Source organism: Pleurodeles waltl, chromosome 5, assembly GCF_031143425.1.
Source record: "Pleurodeles waltl isolate 20211129_DDA chromosome 5, aPleWal1.hap1.20221129, whole genome shotgun sequence".
NCBI classification, from domain to species: Eukaryota; Metazoa; Chordata; class Amphibia; order Caudata; family Salamandridae; genus Pleurodeles; species Pleurodeles waltl.
Window position 1 is genome coordinate 1,411,912,381 of NC_090444.1, and position 27,255 is coordinate 1,411,939,635.

Below are 27,255 nucleotides of genomic sequence, written 5' to 3' on the forward strand. Positions count from 1 at the left end.
TTGAGTTTTGCGGACAGGCTACTCCGTCACCATTGCAATGGAGTACCTGTCCACAAAACTCTAAGGCCCACCTAATGCACATCAGTACGGACACTGAACCTTGGTCATCCCATTCATTCACCCTGTGGCCTATGCCTTTTTTGTAGTTGGGAAATTTGACATTCACCCCCACCCCCCCCCGAATCTCACTGACTAAGCTATGCCCCTGATTTTCTTTTTACCATTATTATTGTTGTTTTTAGTTGTATTATTATTATTATTTAGATAACTATATGTTTATTAAGTATAATTGTATTTCAGTTTGCCTTCATTTTATAGGAAAGCAATGTCTTGTTAATTTATCTATTCCTAGGTTACCGTCACCCTTGATCCGAGTGATGCGTTTGATTTTATATTTACTACAAACGATATCAGTGCTACAACAGACACCCATATTGTATCTGTGCCAAGTGAAGATGGAAGAACTGTTGTTTTCCCAATTAAAACAAACCAGATTGGTGAGATTGAAATCACAGTAAAAGCAACATCTCCTACTACCTCTGATGCAATCACACAGAAAGTCTTAGTTAAGGTAATATACTTGTTGCTGAAACAGTGAATGTCTCATAAATTAGTGGTATTATGAGTAAATGAAGAATCGTTTTAAAAATCTGTCTTTTTTTAGACCTTTTCAAAGCCTATAAAAGCCATTAGAAACGTACGTATTAGAGTGTTTTAAAAGCAGTTTGGAAACAAACATTGGCAAAGCCAGTAGGTCTATTGCTGGCTGCCAGCATTTTAGCATTGCCATTAATTGTTTTGGTTGATCTTGGCTGTGCAAACCTTTTCAGTTGGGGAAGATGCTGGGCTCTCATCAACCTAAACAAAAATATTGGCTAAAAGCAAAAAGCATATCTTGTCATAGTAGCCACTGGTACTTACAGGAACTAATTTGTGAGTGTATATGACTCTTGTGAAAGGGCATGCTGATGTCACTCATAGTGAAGCTGACCAGTGACTGAAATGGGTAGATTGACTGCCATATGCTGTATGCCGTAGTGGGGTAATGGAAAATGTGAATGACACAATAACAAAAAGCCTCTATAAGTAGGTATACTATACGTATAACTTAAGTAAAATCAAACGTTCTTGGTTAAAGGCATACCTAAAGTGTGAGACCAGAGGTCCTGCAGAGAATCCCTCATACACATTTCTGGCTACATTTCCTAACTCCCCTCATTTGTGTCTTTCTTACTTCATCATTTCCTTTATTTCTAATGAAAAATGAAAAGTATCTGTTCCAAATCCTGTTTAAGTCCAGCTGAAGTAAACATCAGATTTTGCTGTCACCATGATGCATTTACAACGAAAATGGCTTTATAGAAAATGTTTCCAGAACATTGATTGCTGTTTTAGGTCTGGTCGACAAATCTTTAGCTTGTATTGTTAGCTTACTGCATGTGCAACAAATTGGCTTCATGCAAATGCCCATCATATTGTACCATGCCCTATGGACATTAACTACAAACACTCATCTGCCTCCCATATCTACAACCAACCGCAGTGCACATCTTTCAGTAAATGGTAACCTACCTGTAATGTTCCCTTTACTGTATCCTACAGGAACTACCCCACCACACTGCTGCATTCTAGGAGTAATACCTCAGCACATTACACTCTTTTCTAGGAACTTTAAACCGCTACAATTTGAGAGGCATTGTCAAAGGATCCTGCTATGCATCCTAGTGTAATAAATTGGGAGTGTTAGTTGAGGGTGGTATCTACTTCCCTCACATAATAATTACAATCCTTGTCAGTCAGAATTACTAAAGTCGCTAAATCAACCTTAGCTCAACACCCTTTTAACTATGACACAGAGCTTGGAGACAATGTGTAAAGTATTTATGCAGTACCAAAATAGTAATAAAGTCAATTCATAGCACAAGAAAAAACCCAAACCAATTTAGAAAAAGCCAATAAGGGGTGTAAGAGACATGAAAGTTTAAACTTTAAGGATAAAAATAGGGCCAAAAAGAGTTAAGCTCCAAACACGGCAATCTGGTTGTGCTTGACCAGTACAAAGGTGTGAGTTAAGTTCAACTGCAACATAGCACAGATCAAATACAGCAACTAGGTTTGACCAGGTAAAAAGTGTTATCATTAGACCTATGGCCTCATTACGAGGCTTGCGCTCACAAACCACGAGTCTCGCAGTAGCAGTCCAACCGCCACATTACGAGTTTGGCGCGCGGACCCACCAACAGACCGCCATAAACGCCAGGATCCATGATCCCGGCGGGGTGACAGCCGCCCTGGTTGTAATCAGCCAAGGCGGCACTGAATTCTGTGCCGCACTGCTGATTACAACCTTGTTCTCTGCCAGACTTTTCATGGCAGTTTCCCTACTGTGAAAAAGCTGGCGAAGAACATGTGCAGTGGGCCACAGTGTGCATTTTGAGGGTGCTGGTTAGCCCCTCTGTCCAACAAGATAGCACTCTGCTCCCTAAAGGAATCCAAGTGCTATCTTGTAGTACTGTTCCCGCTGGTCAGACTGGCAGGAATGTTCTATTTCAAGGTTTCAGTCAGTCAGCCAGGTTAGGCCAGTGGAATCCTTGTAATAGGGTGGGGGGACGCCACCGCCATGTTGGTGGCGTCCTCCCTGCGAGTTGGTGGTCTTGTGTTGGGACCACCAAACTTGTAATGAGTCCCTCAGTCTCTGAAATGAATGTCAAGAATCTTCAGCGGGCAGGACAGCTGGTCGAAGAGGGCTCCACAACATCAGACAGCTTCTAGGGAGATCCCGGTGAGGCTGTTACTTTTTGGAGGAAAATAAGTTTGAATTTCATGTCCAAGCAAGGTCCCTTGCCTGCCTAATACTTTTGATACATTTATCCAGTGAACATATTTATGCTCAGACTTTGTCACTTTTTTGGAGTATGGACTCTTCCAGAGGGTCAAGGCTGTGGGCTGTAGCCGGAGAGAGGGTGCCACAAGGATGGATGCCCTCTGTTTGATGTCCCACTGAATCAGATTTGCTGGTGTGGGAACTCTGAGTGGGGGCAACCTGCATCTACAGCCTAGCATCAACACGCCTACATTGGATTGGCTTGACAAGTTGGTGCCAGTCCCCCAGAGGTCTTTGTAAGCAAAATAATCCAAGGCTTCAGGAAACATTAGGAGAAGTAGATTCAGACACAGCTAAGGGTCCTGGGATCTTAGGGACAGTTCTTAGGGGTCAAGACCCTCTCCATCAGAGTCCAGCAGCAGGGTCCAGGGTGGGTCCAGTTGGAACTGGGCATCTGGGCAGTTTCAGAAAAGGCCTGTGGAGTTTGTTGTGTCCCTGTAGCTTGAACAGGTCAGCATTATGACCCTAGGAGCCTGCTTCTTTGCCCTGGGTACAAGAAGGAGAGCAGGTATAGTCTTCTAGGCTTTTCTCAGGTCTCAGACTTCAAGGCGAAATCTCATTTGATCATCCAGATGTTGTGTTCTGAGGAGGGTGCTTTGGGTGCCACATTTATGCCTGGCAATAGCATGTGGGTGTGGGTGACTACTGGCCCCTCTCTAACCCATAGGGTAAAACTTGCCAGTGGTACCCCTACCCACTTTTACAAAATGCCCTGCATTCTCTACATCAAACAATCCTACAGTGTCCCTGTGTGCCTAAATGCAATAAGTTGAAACCCCGTCCGCTTGTACAGAGCCTGTGTACCCACCCCAGAAGTGCGGCTAAGAAAATGAGCAATCCCTCCTCTCTGGTCACTGTAAACTACTCCTGGAGACAGCTCTTCTCCCACTGAGATTCGTGCATGCCTGACTGGGGGAAGCAAGAAGGGCCCTCTGACAAGGTAGGCCTCTTTGAAACCAATCAAGTTCCTGGGCTCAGCCTAAATGTTCATCCTGCCAGAGAAACAGAAACACATCCCACATCCAAAGCATTTTTCTGGCTCTGGGATCAGTGTTCACACCTTATAAATGGGACTATTCAGCTGCCAGGTGACAATGGTAGCTCATACAAATGGGCCTGCAGAGGCTTTAGGCAGGGAAAACGTAACTTTCTAAAAGTACTTTTTCCTTAATGGTTATTAAAGGTTTGATTTTACCATTACCTTTAATTTTGAATAACTATTGAAAAGAGGTGTTCTTGCTGTTCTAATCAAAATCAGAATTATTAAAACTAATAGAGTACCCCAGTGTTTTCCTATTGAACATCCAGTTATAGTGAAGATAGCTTTTGGGGCTTTTTCATTGTAAGGACCTGTTTAACATTAAGCTTTTGCATGTCCTACTTTTAATTGCCAAGGACCAAACCTTGTAGGCAGTAAGGCGTACCTAGGGGGTGACCTAATCTTTAAAAGGTATTTTTAGGGCTGTCAAAAGAGGTTATTTGCTTAGTTCGAATTTACAATTTAAAACCTGCTATAAATTGTAGATGTTTGCACTCTCACAGTAGTGGGTGGCACAGTGGGTGATACAGTACACTGGTGACATTTAACTTACAGGCCCTGGGTACACTCTGTACCATATACTAGACACTCAATGGTAAGTTAAGTATGCTAGTTATGGGTATACCAATTTAGTCATGGTGAGAGGGAGAGCACAGGTGCTTTACCACTGCTTAGCAGTGGTAAGGGAGTTGTACAGAGTTCTACAGCCAGAAAAAACAGTTATGGCAACATTTCGGGGGTATACCCATCAAAAGATGATCATTTCCTACAACATGGATACTAACCAAATGTTCTGCACCTAAACAACATTAATCCACATCACACTGAACTTGCGGAATGCTAAAACACTACATTTTACTTTAACCTATGGATGGAAAGCCACCAACACTGCACCCTAGCCATAGACAACTGCCCTCCTTTTACAAAATATAGACTTGGACAGGGCACGAATTTAATATGATTATGCCATCGGCTGGGAGGTATAGCTATCTTCCTTTCGGCATACCAATATAGTGTTGTTGGCATGCTTGTCACTATCCAAGATGCTTTTTGCTAGTGCTTGGGTTTTCATCTTGGAAGGGGACAGAAAACCTAGATGAACAGTGACCTTCATTTCATACTGCCCTAATTGTTGTAGTTTAAATGGCTTGATTTGTACACATTTAATGAAGTGCTTATTTTAAATGTTTGATATTTATTTTTAGGAAATTGTGTTTTATTGTATGGCTGATTTAAGCTGAAACAATAAAGGATTTACATACTTGTGGAGTCACTCATGCTGAACGGCATTCTAGTGGCACTAACCACCTAAACTTTAGTGGAAGCTAAAGAAACTAATCCACTAAATGTAATACTGATGCCACCAAACCATTGCATTGAGCTGTATCTTGGGTCTACCACCTACCACCCTGCATCCTAGATATGCTAGCCCTCCATTGTGATACTTTACAGCGTTCTAGGAGCAAGAATCAGGCATTCTTCACTGTATAGTATGAATACTCAAACATCACACTATTTTCTAGAGGCATAAGCCCAATGTTAAACATATAGCATAATCCCAACCATAACACACTGCACTAAACGACCAAACTGCAGCTTAAGTATGCTTGTACAACACAATATATCCTACAGATGCCAACGTACCACAGTGTACAGCATGTGGGCCCAGTAGAACTCTGCAGCAGTTGGTCTCCATGAAATTAACTTCAAAAGAAAAGAAACTGTAAAAGAAGGGAAGCACATGCACTCTCACGGACTGCTGATACATATAGAAAAAAGATGCCTCTTGTTGACAATTAGAAAGATATAAATCATACAGTGAGAATACTGTGAGACCGAAATGCTCCTGAGTTGGACAAATACAAGAAAAGGGAGTAACATCATAAAACCAGGAGCAGACACCAGGGATGGACAGTAAAGCCATTCAAGCATGACGATGGGGCTGATCCAAAAGCCACTAACTACATTATAACTATTGGAGAGTGTAAGTCAACCAACAGACAGCTAAATCGGTCTGTAGCTGAAAACCAAAAAAATAGTTTCACCTCTGGAATAAAACATAATAAAATGTAAGCCCATACGAGTTGAATCTATAATGTTAGATTTTCAATCATTGCTTTTTGCTGTTGGCTTTTGAGAAATGTCTTTATTTTGTTACTTTTTTCCCCTTTAATCAACAATTGATTGTAAGTTTTTACAACCACTAGTACATGCTCGATGTTGTCAAACACTTTAATGTAAGGTATATCCTCAGCAAAAAGTTAATTTTTAGTTTGGAGATTTTCTCAAAAATATGAAATTGCACGGTGTACAATATTTAAACGAATCCATGTTTATTTTGACAGGCGGAAGGGATTGAACAGTTCTTTTCGAGGTCAATACTTTTGGACTTGACGAACAGTAAACAGTCCTCATTTACTGAAACACTGAACTTTTTATTTCCATCAAATGTAGTACCTGCGAGTGAACATGCCTACATTGCTGTTGTTGGTAAGGGTGTTTTCGTTTTCTTCTTCAGGTTATTTACATTGCTTAATTTAAACAACGAATACATGTTCATTTGCATCGCTGAGACACATCTCTCCTTGCACCACGGCCAGCCCGCAGTAGTCAGTCACATACATATTTCTTTTTAGCATCAAAACACAAGATGGGGTCAGTCAGACTAGTCAAATATTAACCCACAACTTCTGCTTGCTCCATTAAATAATGACTCCTGATAAGAGCATGTCAAAACCTAAGGCAGGCACATTTTAAACAGAATTTTGTGTAAAATGGGGAACGATTTCCTAAAGCTGATCATCCACCAAAGACCATGATTCGTCCTCTCTTTAAACCTTTCATTTATTATGCCAGCGCTTTGTGCTACTGGTTCGGGCTGCAAACTCGGGATAAAAGAATAGATACCGGGGGTTGTGCAGGACGATCGACAATGGGAATCACCATTCTTTCACCCGAGTGTATTTTTGTATTAATTGTATAAGTCTACTCAATAAATTAGTGAAAAAAAAACATTGTGGGTCTGGACGCCAACCAGGGAATAGGAAGACAGCACCTTTCTAAATGTCTCCCCTTTAGGTCACTGGTGGTTGGAGATGTGCACCCTCTACCCAAAATCATAAAGAAACAGAAGGTGTCGGCCTCCAGTCTTACTCAACATATTTATGAGCAGAGCTATGTTAGGGCGCTGTAGAAGAGCTTTGGCATCTCAAGCCAACACCGTAGGTCAGTGGCATAACGCAAAATGATTCCTACCCTTGCAGTAAGGGATGAGTCCCATGAGTCTCACATATCTCACAGATGATTATTAGCCTTGGCCGCTGGAGGGGCTTTCATTGCACCCCTGCCATAGATTCACTGTGAGAAGCATACGAGTGACGAGCACCCTTCGTGATGCAGTATGCAAGAGAAGGGACTTTTGCATTCTACACATGTACATTACAGTGTGAGTGTGCAAGTCATAGGAACGAATACTGGACTGCTCAAACAGAGAAAGTGATGATAGTCTGTGCTGAAAGGTTGGGGATATTAGGACAGGGAAAATAATCCCTAGGTAATAGAAGAAGAAAAAATTCAAACTACTGCAAGGAAACATGTTCTTTATACCCTGCACTTCAACAGAGAAATGGAAAGGTGGTACGATAGATGAGGCAGTATTGCTAGCTTTGATTCGCATGAGATTTCCGTACAACAAAAATAATTATGTACTCTTTTTATGAGTTGCACATTAATTTAGATTTCATAGAGTTGACACTTAATCTGATCCACAACTGAGAGTGAACATCTCTGCAAGACTGGGGAAGGCCAAACCCCGTGGAAGAACGCTGCCTCTTAACCTCTTAAGTCCCATAGCTAGATAAAAAAAAATCTACAGATTCCTGTGCCATGGTGTTTGTGACTATGTGCCAATTTGGACAACAAGAGAAACTGGCACTGGATGCAGAATCTAGTGCCAACTGCTATCCCTTGGTTACTTTCCGTTGTAGGTTTGTCTTGTATCATCATTCTCTGTCTGGTTCTTCTGTGGAGTTGAGGTTTTGGCTTATCTGCATTCCATTATCCATTGACCATCGTCCCCCCACTATTTGCAAGCATATTTGTGGTCCCTGAAAAATGGTATTATTTCTGTCCAGTAGTTTTAGTTTAGTGGGAACAACAGCATAGAGTGAGAGTGTGTTATACTGAGTTTCTCCTTCACTTCTCAGAAAGAGTTATGATGATGCTAAATCCCTGCTATGAAAACTAAGAACAATGATAGTCTATTGCAGGCTATATCAAAAGGGTCATAACTGCTTGCTTATTGCAGTTAGGTTTCAATCCCGGCATTCTGGCAGCCCAGCTATCACAGGTTTGGGTGGCATACAGGAGCCTGCAGGTCTTTCAGAACTCTATGTGCCTGTTCTAGAAGAAAGAGGAGCAACATCTTTTAGTGACTTCAGCACTGAAACTGTTCCCAAAACAGAGTTTTGTGTTTTGTCCTGCAATCCGTTCACGTAGTTCTATGATGTTAACATTGTTGCGGCAAGAGCACCATTCAGCACTTCCTCCAGGAACTGCAGGAATCTCATCCATTCATGTAAATGCTCTCTGTGGTATTAGGCTGAAGAATAGTCAATTGAGACAGTCTCAGTTACCCTATCTGCTAAATTCCTCTAATCCGCTCACAGAAGGCCAAGGCCCAGGCCTTAGAGTTGATTTTTCTTTTCCACTGTAATCCTGGGTTTATGTATGGCTAGCAAGAATGAATCCAGCTTTTCTGGAGAGTTGTCATAGGTCCACAGGTCAAGAGATTTGAATGCTACAGAACCAGGAATATATACCCTTTGATTGTTTGGTTTTCCTCATCTTTAGGTGACATAATTAAGCAAAGAAGGCACACTACAACCTTTGGGTCCAATTACCCAGTGCATCAATGACTGGACACCAGCTTATGTACACTAACCATTCTGTCCTTTACCAAGGGGATGACTACCATTTGCGTGTACATCTACCATGCCACCAGTGCATGAATATAATCCCACCTGTTTAACCCAGTCCTATATCTCTTTCCTGTAAGTTTTCATCTATGAAATGAGATCGGTGAAATCATATAATCAAAAACATTTTGCTCATGTGCCTGAGCTGAGCTACTTGCCAGTGCAGGCCTGCAATCCTGCATTCAGTGAGCAGCACACACACGTGGTCTTGTTAATGCTCATCAGTTCCAGTCTGAGTCCTGGTATGACTCTGATTCTACCTCTCCACCATCTCCCTGCAGCTAGCAAGTCCGAGTCAAGGGACTAGTCCACTGCTTCACTGCACAGCTCACTGCAGCCATTGGATTCTTCCCATTTCGCTCAGAAGCAAGCCATCACAGTGGCTACCCTGTTGAGGGTGCTGGCTTGGTTATGTTCCTCTTGCCGATGCCTGTCTGACAATCAATCCATTGTCCCCGAAGCGGGTTCTGACTCTGTACCATCACCCTCCCTTTGGGTGCAGGGACCCCTGGATTGAAGCACGGAAATTGGCATTTAAAGGCTAGTCAGTGCCAGAGTTTATTCAGAGCATGTCTCCCTTCATTGGTGTCGGACATGCCCCATCATATTCATAAATTAAATACCAGGTATGCTGCTCCCTATCCCCAGCACCAGCTGAATTTGCCTCATCCTCCCTTATCCACATTTTTTAAGTGATGTCACCACCCTCTTTACAATACCCCTCGTTCCACGCATTAGAAATAAAAAAGAACACAATCTGCCTTCTGGTCAACTTTCCCTGCCACTCTCTGGGCCCTCCTCCTTCTTCTTCCAAAGAAGCACAGACAGCTGACATTCCCTGCCAGAACAGATGTGAAGAGACCCATGGTTGACAGAGCAGATGAAAGTTGGCAGAGGCTGAGCACCATCCACATTCTCTGTCCTCCCTTAGGTTAGGTGTGTGAAGACATGGCTGAGGCAAGTGAGATCATAGCCTTCTATTATTCTGCATTGCTGTTGTCTCCGGAGACTCTGGTGAAGTGTAAGAACATGATTGAAGTAAATGCTTTCCAGGTGACTTAGCACCAGTGAAAACATGGTTTTGTCATCGTTGTTACACCACACAAGTAAAAATCTGGATTCAGAAACTGATATTCATTCTGTTGTCTCTCAGTGGATGTCATATATAACAGTAGCAATTGCAATATAAATGACAGGAGCTGAAAATTCAACCAATACTATAGAAAATTTCACAGGGCAGGCCATTTGCACCTTTGTGGTTTAACATGCAAGAAGTGGTGCAGATATTTTCTGAAAGGAAGCTCCATGTAGAATCACCCGTACTAATTTGTAAGCTCACAAAGACATAGCTAAGAGACTTGCCCAAAAAAGGCCACAGGCTGCATTAATGGAGGTAGTAGAACCACCAATAGCCACAATGAAGAACCAAGACTCAAGACTGATATCTTGATGGCTGTGCAAAAATATTATATGTCATTCACGCAGATTTCGAAATAATGTTTTACTGTAATTAACTCAAAAACAGCCCCAGAAGCATACATTTTTAGAAAAAGAAAACTCACTTTTTATAAGTTAGTTCTATGAGCTACTTCCCATCCCATTGAAAATTAAGGAAACACCTGCATATTCACCCTGTGGAGTTTCCTTTTTCAGCATCCTCTTTCAGAAGAGGCAGTGGAAGTCAATCTCATAGGCCCATACAAGGCAACTAAGATGATATTTGTCATCTCCTCTTGTATTTTGTACAGCACATGTGGGCAGACAGAAGAGGAGGAAGAGCAAAGCAAACTTATCTAACTAAGACATGTGGAGTCTTAGAATTCCTGTTTCTCACCAGATTCTCATTTCCCCTGAAAGACGTTAAGCGCTGCCCAAGAAAAAACACATTGGATTAAGTGATGTAGACTGTGCCTCTTTACAATGTCAAACTCTTTAGAGCATGGTTCTCACTGCACTAATTTGAAGGGATGAAATGAAAGGTTTGAGGAGTGCAGAGACACACCAGAAGGCCATTTGCCTTAAATGGAATTGGTGTGTCTACTCATCTCTCACTCCAAGTACATGGCACTATTGGAATAGTAGAGAGTTGTAGAGGAAGAGTCAACCCCTTGGAGTAAGTGACTGTGTATCAGTTTCCAAGCTAGAAAGGTCTTGATTTTCCAAAAGATTTTTACCTCCATATAATATTCTCATCTAAGTGGTTTCAATGTTTCAGTAATGGCTTCAAGTGAAGACCGGTCTTGAAGGCTTCCAGCAGTTCATGGAGAATATGGAGCTTCCCCAGTCATGAAGACTGATTCTACAGAAGAATATTAGAACCTGTTAAAAAGTGTTTGTGCATTCCAGTGGAAAAAAACGGTCTCTACTGAGGTGTAGATTCTTAGAAGAAGTGCTGGCTATCACAGGGTGTGTACAGACACTTTTCCTACTCCTTTTCTTGCATCACTCACCTGCAACATACCGAAAACCACAAAGGAAGCAGAAAGTGCTTTTCGATGTTCGATATATGTTCGATGGCAAGTGTAGCTGCAGATACACATGCTGTGCATATATCGCCATGTAGTGTTGGGCTGGGAGTGTTACAAGTTGTTTTTCTTTGAAGAAACTTTTTTTGAGTCACAGGAGCAAGTGACTACTCCTCTCAGTGATAGTGCGCATGGGCATCGACTCCTTTGTTAGACTGTTTTCTTTCCACAATCGAGTTCTGACGTGCTCCCTCTCGCTCTGGGATTTTCGGTTCGGCAATTCTCTGAACTTTCTATCTTTTCTCTTACCGTCAGTATAGTTTCAAAAGTTTCAAACGCGGTTTCCTACTGCACTCGATCGGATCGTACCGTCGGGATCAGTTAAACGCACTTTTGGGTGCCCGCGCCCTTCTCGGGCCTCTTCGGGTCTATTGCATCATAGGCTTATGGATCGGACTCCATTCTGATTCTGTCCTCAGTACCACGCCAAGTTTCCATACATCAACCATCATTTGGTGTGTAATCTCTGTCTTTCTCCAGACCATCGGAAAGAAAGCTGCGAGGCATGTCAGTCTTCTCGATCGAAGAAAACGTTACGAGATAGAAGAGCAAGACGATTGGAGATGGTGTAGAAATTCACAGAGCCCACCACCGACATCCTTGGTGCAGAACAGGCACAAACGATAGTCTCCATTCCAGATTCCGACTCCGTGCGGGATTCAGAGGAGGACAGCCAGACAATATCTGCAGCGCAGTATGTGAGTATACCAGCCCCAACCCAGCACGTAAGATACCACGCAAGGCCTTGGGTGCATCACTGCTTCTTAGCCATGGTACCACTCAAAAACACACAATCATCAACAGACCTTCGGGTTCGGCGCCGAAAAAGGCCAAGACACTCGTTCAACAGGCTACCACACCTGTTTCGGTGTCAGGGTCGAGCCAGAAGATGCAGGCTTCCATCTACGAACTGAGTCGGCGCCCCACAATATCGGAGCCAAAACAACCGAACCGCACTCTGCTTCGGATCCGAATCCTCGGATTCCATCTACTGAGCCGAAACATCGGAGTCCAACTTCAGAGCTGAAAACTTCTTCCTATACAGAGGAAACAGGTCTTTCGACTCGAATGAAGCATGTGCCCAGGAAACCTACTGAACATTCCTTTAAAAGCACAAAGCATGCTTTAGAACATCAAGGGGATCAATCAGACTTGAACCTATTCTGGAGGTTATGGGCAGTAAATCAAATCCAGAAAGAGACTGGAAAAATGATTGCTTCTCTGCCTCCACATACTAAAAGGAAATCAGCATTCCAGGAAACTGTTGAAACTGCCCCACCAGCGGCGAAAATCTACCAGCAAAAGGAAAAGCCAAAAACTGTTGAGCTTTCTTCACCACATTTTCCTCAACTTTCCTTTTCACCACAACCTCTTACTCCACCACCACTGCATTCACCCACACACACTCACACTTCCTCACAAGATGAAGAAAGGGGTGATACTAGTTACACCAGAGATGCATGGGATATGTACAACTCAGATCCAATCCCACTCAACAATCCTGATTTGTATCCCACAAGACCATCTCCACCTGAGGATACTACAGCGTACAATCAAGTTATCTCCAGGGCAGCTGCATATCATGGGGTGCAAATGCATGCTGAACCTTTAGAGGAGGACTTCCTTTTCAACACCCCATCCTCAACTAACAAGCAGTATCAGTGTTTACCAATGCTCCCTGGTATGCTGAAACATGCAGATGATGTTTTATTTTTCTTATTTTTTATTTTGTATTTTTCATCAGGTGTAACTTTGCATAAATCCAACTTGCATCATTGCATACATGACTGTTACGACATATTAGCTTATAACGTACAATTACATTTTTCATATAGTTCAAAATTCAAAATTAAATTGCTTACTCTCCTTCCTCAACTGCCCCTATCCTCTGCCTAAACTTCCGCCTGATTACTCATTTTAGCCCAAATCGCATGATATCTTTTCATGGCTCCTATCCTCTGAGCATACAACTTTTCTTTAACCCTTGTAGATTCCATTTTCACCTCCCATAGTGCGTATGTCAGGGGGACTGGTGCTTTCCATGCCTGCAGGATAAGTGATAAAGCTAACACTGTACCTGCAAATACCATTTGTCTGGATGCATTAGAGAGCTTAATAATCTGTGTCATGCCCCAAAGCGCAACCAAAGGGCTAGGATTAATCACATGACCTATCCAGGAGCTTAACCTTTGAAAAATCTGCTCCCAGTACCTTGCCAAAGATATGCAACTAAAACACACGTGCATCCATTCCCCCTGAAAGGTTTGGCAACGTGGGCAGGAGCCTGATGCCTCGGGATGCATATCTCTTACTACAGCAGGAGTATAGTACAACAACCCCCTGGAAAACAAAGCGATCTTTTTAAAATTGGCCCCTCTAAGTGCTCTGTGCGACACCTTGTTGTGTTTTCTCCAATGCTGTACCTCTATCTTACATCCTGTCATATTGGTTATTCGCACCAAAAATTGGATGGTTATCTTAGTTGCCCCTGCATCCTGAAGTAGTTTATACCATTTCCCAATACCTAGCTGGTAATCGTAGAAGGCCTGAGCGATGTGTTCATTTGCGTAGTTCAATGGTTGTAGCACTAGATGCAAAAGGTGTTGAATTTGACAATATGAAAATTTTACATTTTCTGGAACATTGCTTGCGCCCATTACACAATGTGCCCATGTTTTCAAGCGATCCACTAAGTAAAAATCCTCTAAGGTCTTAAAACCCAGCTCTGCCCATTGCAGTATAGTGCTTTGGCTTAATTCTACTCCTAAACACCCAATGTCCCTTACTCGAAGGAACGAAAATGCCACATCAATTGGATATTTACATTTTAATTGTGGCATAATTGTTTGGATCATAATTGGTAACTTATCCCTGGACCTTTTTGGTAGGTGAGGAAATTTAAAAAAATGCGAACGACGGACATTCATTTCTAACATCATCTGATTGAGATAGAAATTACATTTTGGCTTTTGTGCTACCCTCGACACCCAATCAAATACAGCTGCTTCGTAGTAGGCTACCATATTCGGAAGAGCTAACCCTCCGTCTTCCACTGACAAAGATAACTTAGCCAGTTGGAGCCTGGGCTTCTTGTGATTCCAGATAAATTGTCTAATTAGTACATCTAAGTTATCAAAAAACTTTTTCGGAACTCGCAGAATCACGCTTGAAAAGACAAATACCAGTAGCGGAAGGATCGGCATTTTGACCAAAGCAGTCCTTCCTATAATAGACATAGGAGTCTCCTGCCATTTAAGTAACAATCCTTGTATTTTTTTGAGAACATTCATATGATTCAGTTGAAACAAATCTGCCGAACTCGGAGATACGTATATACCAAGATATCTAATGGGATGCGAGGGTGAAGATGCAACATGAATACCTTGCGGCAGGACCGACTTCCCTGTATTATATAACAAAGGCTCTGATTTAGATTGATTAATTTTATAACCCCCTAGCTCGGAGAATGCCCTAATTTTTGCAAATGCTCTATCGATATTCTGATGTTCTGCATTAAGAATAGGATCATATTGTCCGCAAATAGTTTTACTTTGGGAGCTAGAAGTAGAGGGGCTAGAATATTTGAGTCCTGTCGAATCGCTGCAGCTAGCGGCTTAATGAAAAGTGCGAACAAAACTGGAGAGAGAGGGCAACCCTGTTGCGTGCCTCGCGTCATTTGCACTGATCCTACTGTCTGGGCATTGACTGAAATTATTGCTTGATCCCCTGCATAGAGAGTCTGTATAATCTGAATAAATTTCCCAGGAAAACCAAACTTTGCAAGCACCATGAATAACACTTGCCATTGTACTAGGTTAAACACCTTTTCAGCATCGAGCATCATAATTACCGCTGGATGACAGCTATGTGATAATCTATAGTTTGTATCAAAAAATTAGTATTGGTGGATAGTAGCCTACCTGGCAGAAATCCGCACTGATCCTCATGTACCAATGCTTGAGCAACCTGAGCTACACGAACTGCCAGAATCTTAGTAAAAAGTTTGTAGTCCTGGTTTAGCAAGCTAATTGGACGATATGAACCTGGATATTCCGGTGGTTTGTCTTTTTTAATAAAACTGACCACAATTGCTCTTGAAAATTCGGAGGGAACCTCTATTCCTTCTGGCATCGCATTGAATAAATTTGTTAATATATCAACTATTAGATCTTCTAGTATTTTGTAAATTTCTGCCAGGAGGCCATCCTCACCTGAAGCTTTACAGTTGGAAGCTTCCCTTATTACTCTAAAAACTTCTTGAGAGGTAATAGGAGATAGTAATAAAGTCTGTGCCTCCGTATCTAGCCTAGGTAGAAGTATTGTATCTAGATATTTTTGGATTTGTGAATCATTTACTTGTTTTTCCTCTGTATATAGCTTAACGTAATGTGAGAGAAATACTTTTTCAATCTCGTTAGAATGCATGACCATCCTACCCTGCTCTTCATCGAAGATGGCTTTTATTAAGTTAATACTGGTGCGCTTTTTGATTGACCAACCTAGAAATCTACCGGCATGCTCACTTTCTTCATATTGACGTTTATAGTTAGTATGTCTATTAAGTATTTCCTTAGGAAAAAAAAAAATTCTTAGATTAGCCTGGGCCCTTGCCAACCCTTGAAGTGTCTCCGGACTAGAAAGTAGTTGTTTTTTTTTTCACGCCTGCTCTAGCTCATTTTGCAGTTTAGAGCTCTTTTCACAAGCTGTTCTTCCATATATGGGCTTTGAATGAGAGAGCCTCCCCTCGTATGAAGGCCTTGACTGCCCCCCAAATGTAAAAAATAGGGGCGGATCCCTTATTTATCTTCAAAAAATCAGTTACTGATACTTTGAGGTTAGTTACCCAGTCTTCATCTGCCAAAAGCGACCTATCAAGGCGCCATTGTGAACGACGATGCTGATTAGCCGAATCCTTGAAATCATCAAAATCGATCAAAGGAACTGAATACTCTGAGAAAGAGTTTGCAAGTATTCCTGTTCTATGCCATTTTATTCTAAAAGAGACCAGAATAAAATCAATTCTTGACGCCGTATTATACCTTTTAGAATAACACGTGTACTCTTTAACATACAGTCAGCTCGCCACGCATCTACTAAACCTAACTTTTGTATCCGTTTTGCCAAAAATTGAGAAGTTTTTGGTTTCTTCTGTGCTTTATTCTTACGTGATGAGTCCCACAAGGTATTTGGCATAACATTAAAGTCCCCTCCTATTATAAAATACCCTTGAAGAAGGGAAAGATGCGTATATAGTGTCTGCATTGGCTTTATATCATCTTCTATCAGACCATAATAGCTTATGAAATGGGCCTCCTTATCTGCTATTATTGTGGAGACTATTATCCATCTTGCCCGTGGGTCTCGAATACCCCTATTTATTTTCCGTAAGAATCTCCTGGAGAACAAAATTGCTACACCTCGTACTGCGGCATCTAGTGAAGCATAAAAATAATTGGCAATGTATGGCGGAAGTCTTGGTAACTTAGTATTAAGCTTTAAATGTGTCTCCTGTACAAGAAGCACTTGAACCTGTACTGTTGCCAGCCAACTAAGCACGGCACAAAATATCACATTGTTATTGGCCCCATTCAAATTGCAGGAGGCTACTCTTAATTTCGATTCCATCCTTACACAAAATGTTGTTCCTTCCTGCTGAATCCCATCACCCTCGTGCTACTGGTTTAACCAAACTTTTATCTTGTGTTTTTTTCTGAGGCAAGCAATTAAGTTGGATGACTAGCACCTTCATTTTTCGTTCTAACTCCCCTTTGAATCCCCATCCCCTGTGTGAAACTCTCCCCTCCCTTCCCGACAGATCCAACCCGTCATGAATCCATCGGACAGTGCACCACCCCCTCCCTGTGCTCAAAAAAACTTAACATTAGGGTGCATTGACGTGGCACCTGATAGAGCCTTGGCCTCAAGGAGCAGCAAGGCGGAGGATCAGCACTGACACCAGCATACAGAAACTAATCGTCCAATCAAAAAAATACCTTGAACAACTCTGGCACTTTCCCCCTACCTTCCCCCCCGTTGCCTTCCTCTATACATTTCACATTTGCTACACCTCATGTCAATATCTGCTATTCTTGTGCCCAGAAATAGATGTAAGTTACTACTAAACCATGCAAAGCATACAATATTGAAACATCAAAATATTGATACGTGATGTGTAAAATATGTAAAATATGGCCTGACACACTAAACATAGAGAGTTCTACTAACTATTTCCTTGTTCTTTTACATGCTGCAAAAAGTTCCTTGCTTCCTGGACATTTTGAAAGACTTTCGCTTGACACTTATACAATACTTTCAGTTTCGCTAGTTGCACTATACCTGCCGGGGCCCCCAATTTTTTGAAATCATCAATTAGTCCGACAAACTCCCGACGCTGATGGGCTGCTGCCACTGACATGTCTGAAAACACACAAAATCTAGAACCATTGTCCAATTTAAATTCATGTGCTTTCCTGGCTTGAGAGAGAATTTGCTCCTTTATTCTAAAATCGCCAAATTAATCAGAATAGTACGAGGATACTTTGAATTAACCGGACACACAAAGGGTACCCTATGGGCCCTCATGATGGATAAATCTCCTGTGTTTACCCTGTCCGGAACAATGATTTTGAGAATAAGTTCAGACACCACCTTAGTTACAGATGAGCCAGCTTCCATCTCCTCGGGGACCCCTACAAATCTAAGGTTGGAACGTTGTGATCTGTTTTCTATCTCATCCAGCTTATTTTGTAAATCTTCTAGTTCAGATTGGACCCCAGATGATGTGGTCTCCACTTGGTTATTGGTGTCCTCTAAATCCGAGACCTTTGTTCCACCTGTGATAATCTAGTCGAAAGAAGAGTTAAATGAGTATTAAGTTGGTTCAACTGTTCCTTTGTTTCCCTACGTGTTTCCCCCTCAAAGACTTTTATGGCTCGAAGTTCCACTAAGATCTGGCCCATCAACTCCTCCATTGTTGCGGTAATATTTGTGGTACCTTCTGTATTCACCGTAATGAGGGGGTTCTGTGAAGAGCTGAGTGTCGAAAGCAGAGTGTTGGTTCCTAGGTTCTCTGAAGTTGGATTAAGTATCCTTGATCCACTTGACACTCCAGCAGCGGCATCAGTGGGAGGTGCTGTAATGCTAGTTGCAGTTTCTTCTTCTGGCAGAATTGTACTCTCGGATCCTCCTTCTTTTAATGAGCCTCCTGCAGTCGCTTTAGATGGTTCTCTAGCATTACTGGAAAAAAGCGGATAGGCATTGCCCTTATATTGAGAGGATGTGGTAGAGTGAAAAGGAGGGAGATTGTTTGATAATACTAAGGTTGATGATGAAGAGGGAGTCGCACCTGTTGAACAATCTTGAATATGCAGGTCGGCCGACCGCGCTGCCGATTGTACAGAGACTTCCCCTATGTCAGGCTTGGGCATGACAGAGAGACCTGAGAAGGTGGATGTAGAGTCCTGGCTCCCCGCGGAATCTCTAAAAGAGACTGATCAGTCTTGTTGATGAGAGCTATGCCTATACCTGCCCAAGGCAGGAATCAAGATTTTAGATTTCGCTCCTTTTGTGTGTTTTGCCACTGTCTGTGCTTTAAGGCCACCGTCCCGGGTCATACGTTTCATCGTACTCTGGGAGGGGAAGGGGCCTGCAATGGGGGTAAGTCAAGATGAGACTGAAGTAGAGTGATAAGACTGTAGGGAGTGACAGCCAGATAAGTAACTTGATAGGCAACTTGAATGTCTTAAGTGCGGGGGGTGTACAACGCACGAAAGTGAGTGGCAGGGGTAGGAGATGTGGCAGGGGCAGCAGGGGCTGCCAGAGAAAGCAGCCGCATCCGCAAACAGCTTCCATCGTGCTCCCCAGACCCCTATTAATTTTGAATGGACATCTGACGACTGAGGGAAGGAGAAGGAAAAAAAGAAAGTGACCTCTTCCAACACACTGACCTACCCCCCTGCCAATGGCTGTTTATTTATTTTTATTTTTTTTCTTTCCCTTCCTCTCTGCAGTCTTTAACAGTCTTTTTCACTCCTTCGATCCATGCAAAGTATCTACAATAGTTTCCTTATGCTGGCCACCACAACTTCTTATGCTGCCACCCCTATTCACCCAAACCACATTTCCCACTCCAGTGCTCCACTTATATGACTGACTGTTGCGATCCTTGTCATTCGTCTCCCTCCTCTCTTCTCCTCTTTCTCTGCTTGTCCATACCTCCTGCCTTGTTACGTGTCCTCAAGATGTGTCAGCCAGTAGTTGAAAAGGAGGCAATACCAGCAAGTGTGGCAGGGAGATCCCGAACACTCCCGTTGTTGTACCGCTATCCTCCTGCAGCCTTTCGGTCTCCCAGCACCAATGCTGGGGACCGCCGACTCGTCCCGACTCGTCCCGACCTGTGCCGACTCGTTCCGACTCGTGGCTCACCCCTTCAAAGAAGAATTTCATTCGGAGGCATCTCCCAACCTCCCGATGAATCTCGAACGGTGGGGGTGTACTGATAGCTGCTCAGTTCCAGCGCGGCGCGATCTTCTGTGCGCGTCCGCCCGCCATTGCTACTCCAGACAGAAGCTCACTAGTCACAGAGCATGGCCGGAGCTCCTCGTGACCCATCTGCAGACGATATTTTTAAAGAGCCTGCTAAAGCTAGAGTTTTAACACCCAGAAGTGATAAGAAATATAAGCCTGCACCAACAGACCCAATTTACATTTTGCAGCAGTTACCACCAGACTCCATTGTAGTCAGTGCAGCCAGGAAGCATGCCAATAGCCAGTCCTCTGGGGATACTCCTCCCCCTGATAAGGAAAGCCGTACATTTGATGCAGCAGGTAAAAGGGTAGCAACACAAGCAGCCAATCAATGGCATATTGCTAATTCCCAAGCCCTTTTAGCGAGGTACGACAGGGCACACTGGGATGAGATGCAAGAATTCTTGCAATATCTCCACAAAGAACATCAAAAAAGGGTGCATCAAATTGTGGAGGAAGGGCAAGCCATCGCAAACAATCAAATTAGGTCTGCTGTAAGTGCAGCTGATACTGCAGCTAGAGGAATAAATACCAGCATTACCATCAGGCCACATGCTTGGTTGGGGTCCTCCAGTTTTAAACCTGAGATATAGCAGGCGGTCCTTAATATGCCATTCAATAAACAACAGCTTTTTGGACCAGAGGTGGACACAACTATTGAAAAACTAAAAAAAAAGACTCAGACACAGCAAAGGCCATGGGAGCCCTTTGTACTACACCATTTCGGGGCTCCTTTTGAAAACCCCAATTTAGAGGAGGATTTAAATCCCCAGCTACAGAGGCTTCCACGTCCCACTCAAAACAGGGACAACAGTAATACACAAGGCGATCATTCAGGGGCTCTTACAGAGGACAGAATTTCAGGGCCAGAGGTAAATTTCCTGCCTCAAAGGGAGCTTCTACCTCCTCAACACAATGACTCCCCATCCATTCCACAGCAACATACATCTCCTTTGGGAGGAAGACTGCAACATTTCCATTCTCTCTGACAACAAATTACAACAGATCAATGGGTACTGTCCATTATCCGTCATGGTTATTTTCTAGAACTCTTCTCTGCTCCTCCAAACATTCCACCCCATTTTCACAGGCTCTCTCTGGAACACACTACTCTGCTGAAACAAGAGGGTACAGTCTGTTCTTCTGAAAGAGGCAATATGAATAATTCCCATCACTCAGCAAGGAACAGGAGTACATTCTCTATACTTCCTCATAGCAAAAAAGGATGGCAATCTCAGACCCATTCTTGATCTCAGGCCTCTAAATCAATATATCCTGTCAGAGCATTTTCACATGGTCACTCTACAGGATGTTATTTCCTTGTTACAAAAACAAGATTACATGACACCATTAGACCTAAAGGTCGCTTACTTCCACATTCCTATACACCCAGCACCAAAGGTTTATAATAGCAGGCAAGCACTATCAATTCAAGGTACTACCCTTTGGGGTAATAACAGAACTAAGATTCTTCACAAATTCGCAACTTGGGGATTTGCTAAATTAATCAATGTGAGTTGGCACTTTCACATCGGAGGCACCTGTTCCATGGAGTTCGCAGTTTAGTGGCTTTTGTGGATATATATATATATATATATTCACTGCAAAAAAACATATTACAGGGACGTTATATTTAGGCTCACATTTCACATGTACAAAACCATAGAAATTCAGCAGTTATATTTCCATGAGCTAACTATAACTTGTGTCCCCATAATGGACTTCTTATGACCTCACATATTACATCACTCATGACATGGTCAATGACACCACTGATGACATCTCAAATTACATCACTCATGACATCTCAAGTTGCATCACTGTTGACATCATCCACAGAATTGCTCACCCACCCAGACATACCCCCGTAAAGGTCTCATAGATGATGCAAACACACACACACAACTACTCACATACTTATTCACAAACCAATAAAGCTACTGCCACACACACACATACAAACAGCCACTGCCACAACCACTTACTAACCAATACAGTACTAACTTAGTTATTCACACACTCATACTTACACAGCCACTTATAGACCCATACAACCACTCACTCACCCAGTCATACACCCATTCAGCGACTCACATATCCAGTTACAGACCCACACAGCCACTAACACACCCATTCTCTCAACCATATAACCAAGGTACTTCCCTTCGGGGTAATAACAGAACTAAGATTATTCACAAAATGTCTAGCTGTAGTCACAGCATACCTCAGAAGGCAGCTCATACATGTCTTCCTTCTTCTAGACGACTGGTTAATAAAAGCCAGCACCATTCAAAACTGTCAACAGCACACACAATACACAATAGATACCCTACACAAATTAGGATTCACAATCAATTACCAGAAATCTCATCTTCAGCCAGCACAAATTCAACCTTATCCAGGAGCAATTCCGGAAGCTCAGTCAGCATTAGCCTATGCAAATCCACAACAAATACAAGCGTTTCACACTCATTTCCCAATTGCAGGCTAAATCAAACTTACACAGTAAGGTTTGTCATGAGGTTATTGGGAATGATGACATCATGCATAGCAATAGTGCCAAATGCATGTGTAAACAAGAGACCACTGCAACAGTGTCTCTCGCAACAGTGGTCTCAGGCACAGCGTCAACTACAGGATCTAGTGGTGTTGGGCCACCAAACTTACAAATCTCTGCAATGGTAGAATCACAGCAACTTATCAAAAGGACGGCCATTTCAGGACCCGGTGCCACAGACCATAATTACAACAGATGCATCAATGACAGGTTGGGGAGCCCATCTCAACAATCTTACAATACAAAGGGAATGGGACTCAATTCAGCAAACTTACCACATAAACCACTTGGAATTACTGGCAGTGTTCTTAGCATTCAAAGCATTCCAACCTCAGACCATACACAAAACAGGACAGACAACATGACAACAATGTATTATCTGCCAGAACAGGTGGGACACACTCGTCCCAATTGTCCCTTCTAGCACAAACAATGTGGAAATGGGCAATTCACAATCATATTTACCTGCTAGCGGAATATATCCCAGGGATACACAACCAGCTAGCGAACCTCTTAATCAGGACGCAGCAACAAATACACGAATGGGAGATTCACCCACAAGTAATTCAATATTACTTTCAGATATGGGGAACACCAAACATAGACCTTTTTGCAACAAGGAAAAACGCAAAATGTCAAAACTTTGCGTCCAGATACCAACACACTCAACCCAAGGGTAATGCTCTATGGATCAATTGGTCAGGGATATTTACTTACACTTTTCCACCTCTCCCGTTAATGCCGTTTCTGGTCTACAAGATGGGTCACACTTCACTCACTATGATCTCATAGCTCCCATGTGGGCACGTCAGCACTGGTACACAACACTATTAGATCTGTCAGTAGTACCACATCACGAGCTTCCAAACAGACCAGACCTGTTGACTCACAACAAAGGTCAAATTGGGCATTCCAATCCCAGTATACTCAACCTGGCAATTTGGCTCCTGAGGTCATAGAATTTGGATACCTACAGCTTCCATCACAATGTATGGACATTCTAAAACAAGCATGTAAACCTACAACCAGGCAGTGCTACGCAAATCAATGGAAACGTTTTCTATATTACTGCCAGCCTAAAAACATTGATCCACTTAAAGCATCAGTACAGGATATGATATGTTATTTGCTTCATTTACAGAAAGCAAATCTTGCATATTAATCTATTAAAATTAATTTAACAGCAATATCATCCTACCTCCAAAACAGACAACATACCTCCATGTTTAGAATTCCTGTCATAAAAGCATTTATGGAAGGGCTTAAAAGAGTTATTCCGCTGACGGCACCACCAGCTTCTGCCTGGAATCTTAATAATGTGCTCACAAGACTTATGGGTCCACCATTTGAACCCTTGCACTCTTGCGCTCTTCAATTTCTATCATGAAAGGTTGCTTTCCTGGTAGCATTTACTTCCTTAAGAAGAGTAAGTGAAATTCAAGCATTCACTTTAGAAGAACCCTTCTTCCAAGTACACAAACACAAAATAGTACTTATGGACAAATACCATTTTTTTTTACCTAAAGTGGTTTCACCATTTCATATTAGTCAGTGGAATTGCCAGTCTTCTTTCCACAGCCAGATTCAGTTGCTGAAAGAGCTCTCCACACTCTTGATCTCAAAAGAGCTCTAATTTATTTTGTAGACAGAACCAAAGACTTTATAAAATCAAAACAACTTGTTGTCACTTTCCAACAACCTCATAAAGGTAATCCTATTTCCAAGCAAGGATTAGCTAGATGGATAGTAAAATGTATTCAAATTGCTGTCTTAAAGCTAAAAGGCAAGTATTAGTAACTCCTAAAGCACATTCCACTAGAAAGAAAGGTGCTTCAATAGCATTCTTAGGAAATATACCAATGGCAGACATATGCAAAGAAGTCACATGGTCGACACCACACACATTTACTAAACACTACTGCGTAGATGTGTTATCTCGACAACAAGCAAATGTTGGTAAAGCAGTGCTTAGAACATTATTTCAAACTACTTCAACTCCTACAGGCTAACCACCGCTTACTTGGGAGAAGAACTGCTTTTCAGTCTATGCACAGCATGTGTATCTGCAGCTACACATGCTATCAAACAGAAAATGTCACTTACCCAATGTACATCTGTTTGTGGCATGTAGTGCTGCAGATTCACATGCGCCCTCCCTCCTCCGCAGAAGCCTGTAGCCGTTGTAGTACTTTATCATGTAAATATGTATACACATTGCATGGACATCTTCTTCACTATATATATATATATATATATATCACACTCACACTGATTCATCCATACAAACACTCACACACCCAGTTACCTACCCATACAGCTACTGCCACACTCACTCACTGATACAGGTACTCCCATATCCACTTACTCTCCCATACAGTCAGTGACACAGCCACTCACTTATAAATACAGTCAATTATTCATTGACTCACTCACCGAAACAGTCACTAACACAACAGGTCACTCACACATAGAAACAGTCACACTCACTTACTCTCTTGTACAGCCCCTCACACACCTACTCACTGCAGCAATGCACCCTCTCACATAGCCACTCACTCACCCATACCTTCAATCACACATTCAGATTACTCTGCTATACAACAACTAATTCAATTGCTCACTCAGCCATAGAGCCACTCTCACAGGCACTCAGAGATGCTTACAACCACTTAGTCACTGGATGATGTAATCAGTGATGTCATTTGAGATTTGAGAAGTGTTTTCAGTCATTTTGGGACTATGCTGAACCAGAGTCCCCAAATAAAGTGAAAAATAAAGACAAGGGGTCAGAGTAAGAACACTCTAACCCCTTACCTCTGGTGGTGGGGTCCCAAAGGGACCCCCCAGGGCTAAAAAACATTTTAATTGTATTTTACGGATGGAGTCACGGTGGATCTGCGGATCTGCCATAACATAAAAAAATAAAAAATGAAGTCCAGGTTCCCACGCTTTATTTTAAAGCCCCCGAGTGGGCCAAGTCCTGGGGGCATTTGTTTATAAATGCAGGGGGGAGACTCCTGGCCCCTTCCCGCAGCCCCAGCGACTACCACATCCTTGGGGCTTATGATTCATATGCCGGGGCCACGTGCCCCCGCTGCCCTGGGGACCACCACCTCCCCTGGGCTGTGATTAAATATGCTGGGGGCACATGCTCCAGGGACAACCACCTCCCCGGGGCATTACAGTAATAATATGCGGGGCGCCACCCAGCCCTCTCCCACTGCCCCGGGGACCACCACCTCCCCGGGGCAAAATGTAATTGATTTGCGGGGGCTGCACAGCACTGCCAGCTGCTCTGGGGATCACCGCCTTCCCAGGGAAAATATTTAAAAAAACGAAAGGGTGTCCCTTTGGGACTCACAAGCCCTGGGGACCACCACCTTCCTGGGGCTGTGTACACGTAGGAGAGCGGCCGTGTAGCCCACCTCGTGGGGCAACTGATGGCCTTGGGGACAGCCATTCTCCAGGCACCGAGGGCTGGCTACTGCTATGTACCATGGTGCCCAGCCCTAGGACATAGCTGTCTGCTGTGGCTTGGCTGCAGCACTGCTGAAATGCTTCAGCAAGCACAGAGCTGCTGTCAAAGCAGCTTCATGCTTGCTGAAGCAATGGCACTGCAATAGCCTAGCCATAGAATGACCAGATAGCCCAAAAGGGAATTTTTGTAAAATAAAAAAATCAAATAAATAAATATTAAGGGCTCCCTGCAGTCCCAGATAGCCCATAAAACCAATTACTCAGTGAAAAGGTCATAGAACTTCATACTGTTTTCTCAGGGTTCGATTCCAGCCAGACTTACTTTTTTTTTAAATTACAAATTATTTAAATTTATAAAAATGACAGATACATTTTCTTATTTTAAATTGTACAGAAATATCGCATTCTAAGTAGCTCACACTCAAAACCTTATATAATCTCTCTTGTTCTTTTTCTTTCTCTCTCTTTCAATCTTTTTCTCCCACTCACACGCTCCGACCCTTATGCACCCACTAAGTCCCTCATTAAAAACACACACACACACGCACCTCCGGCACCCACTCAGACTCTTCCACACCCACTTACAGACCCATTGACAGCCTCATGTACCCACTCACAGACCCTCCCACTAAAACACTGATGTACGCACTCTCAAACCCAGACTGACACTCTCACAGCCATTCTCACCCCCAAATACACCCTCTCACACCTATTTCTTAACAGCCAGGGAGGCCGCGGCCAACTTCCGCTGTGCACGGCCAAAGGGCTGTGCACATCATTGGGTTGCGTGGATGGCGGCAGGGTCTGGCTGCAGATTAGGTCTTGCAGGCAACCTCCACTGCGCACAGGGGAAGGCTGAGCATGATGTAAGGTTGGGTGCTTATAGGGGGTTGGCCTCAGGGCATGATAATTACTATAGGTTAAGAAACCATAGAAATTGCCTGAAAAAAACAAAGGTTACAGGGAGGTTATAGTTAGGAAGTAGAAATAAAAAATCCTAGAAATTCACTTATAAAAACAAATATTACAGGGGTGTTATAGTTAGGCTCACATTTTAAATGTACAAAACCATAGAAATTCACCAGTTATAGTTAGTTACCGCAAGTAATTATAACTTGTGCCCTAAGGTAACTATGACTCGTGCCCTCGCCATGCACTGCTAATTAACCCACAAATTACTGCACTCATGCCATCTTTCATAACATCATTAATATTATCAATGTAATATTTGCAGTAAAACTAGCTGTTCCAGAATTTGCACCTGTAGGATG

General features: G+C 42.8%; 1 protein-coding gene across 1 annotated transcript in view; it reads left to right on the forward strand.

The window, feature by feature from the left end:
* Positions 1-27,255, forward strand: part of LOC138296505 (CD109 antigen-like) — a 775,136-nt gene that overhangs the window by 457,056 nt on the left and 290,825 nt on the right. Inside the window, exons 21-22 of the mRNA XM_069235676.1 lie at positions 353-571; positions 6,269-6,413. Of these exons, the coding sequence (XP_069091777.1) occupies positions 353-571; positions 6,269-6,413 (364 nt within the window). The remainder of the gene's footprint in view (positions 1-352; positions 572-6,268; positions 6,414-27,255) is intronic.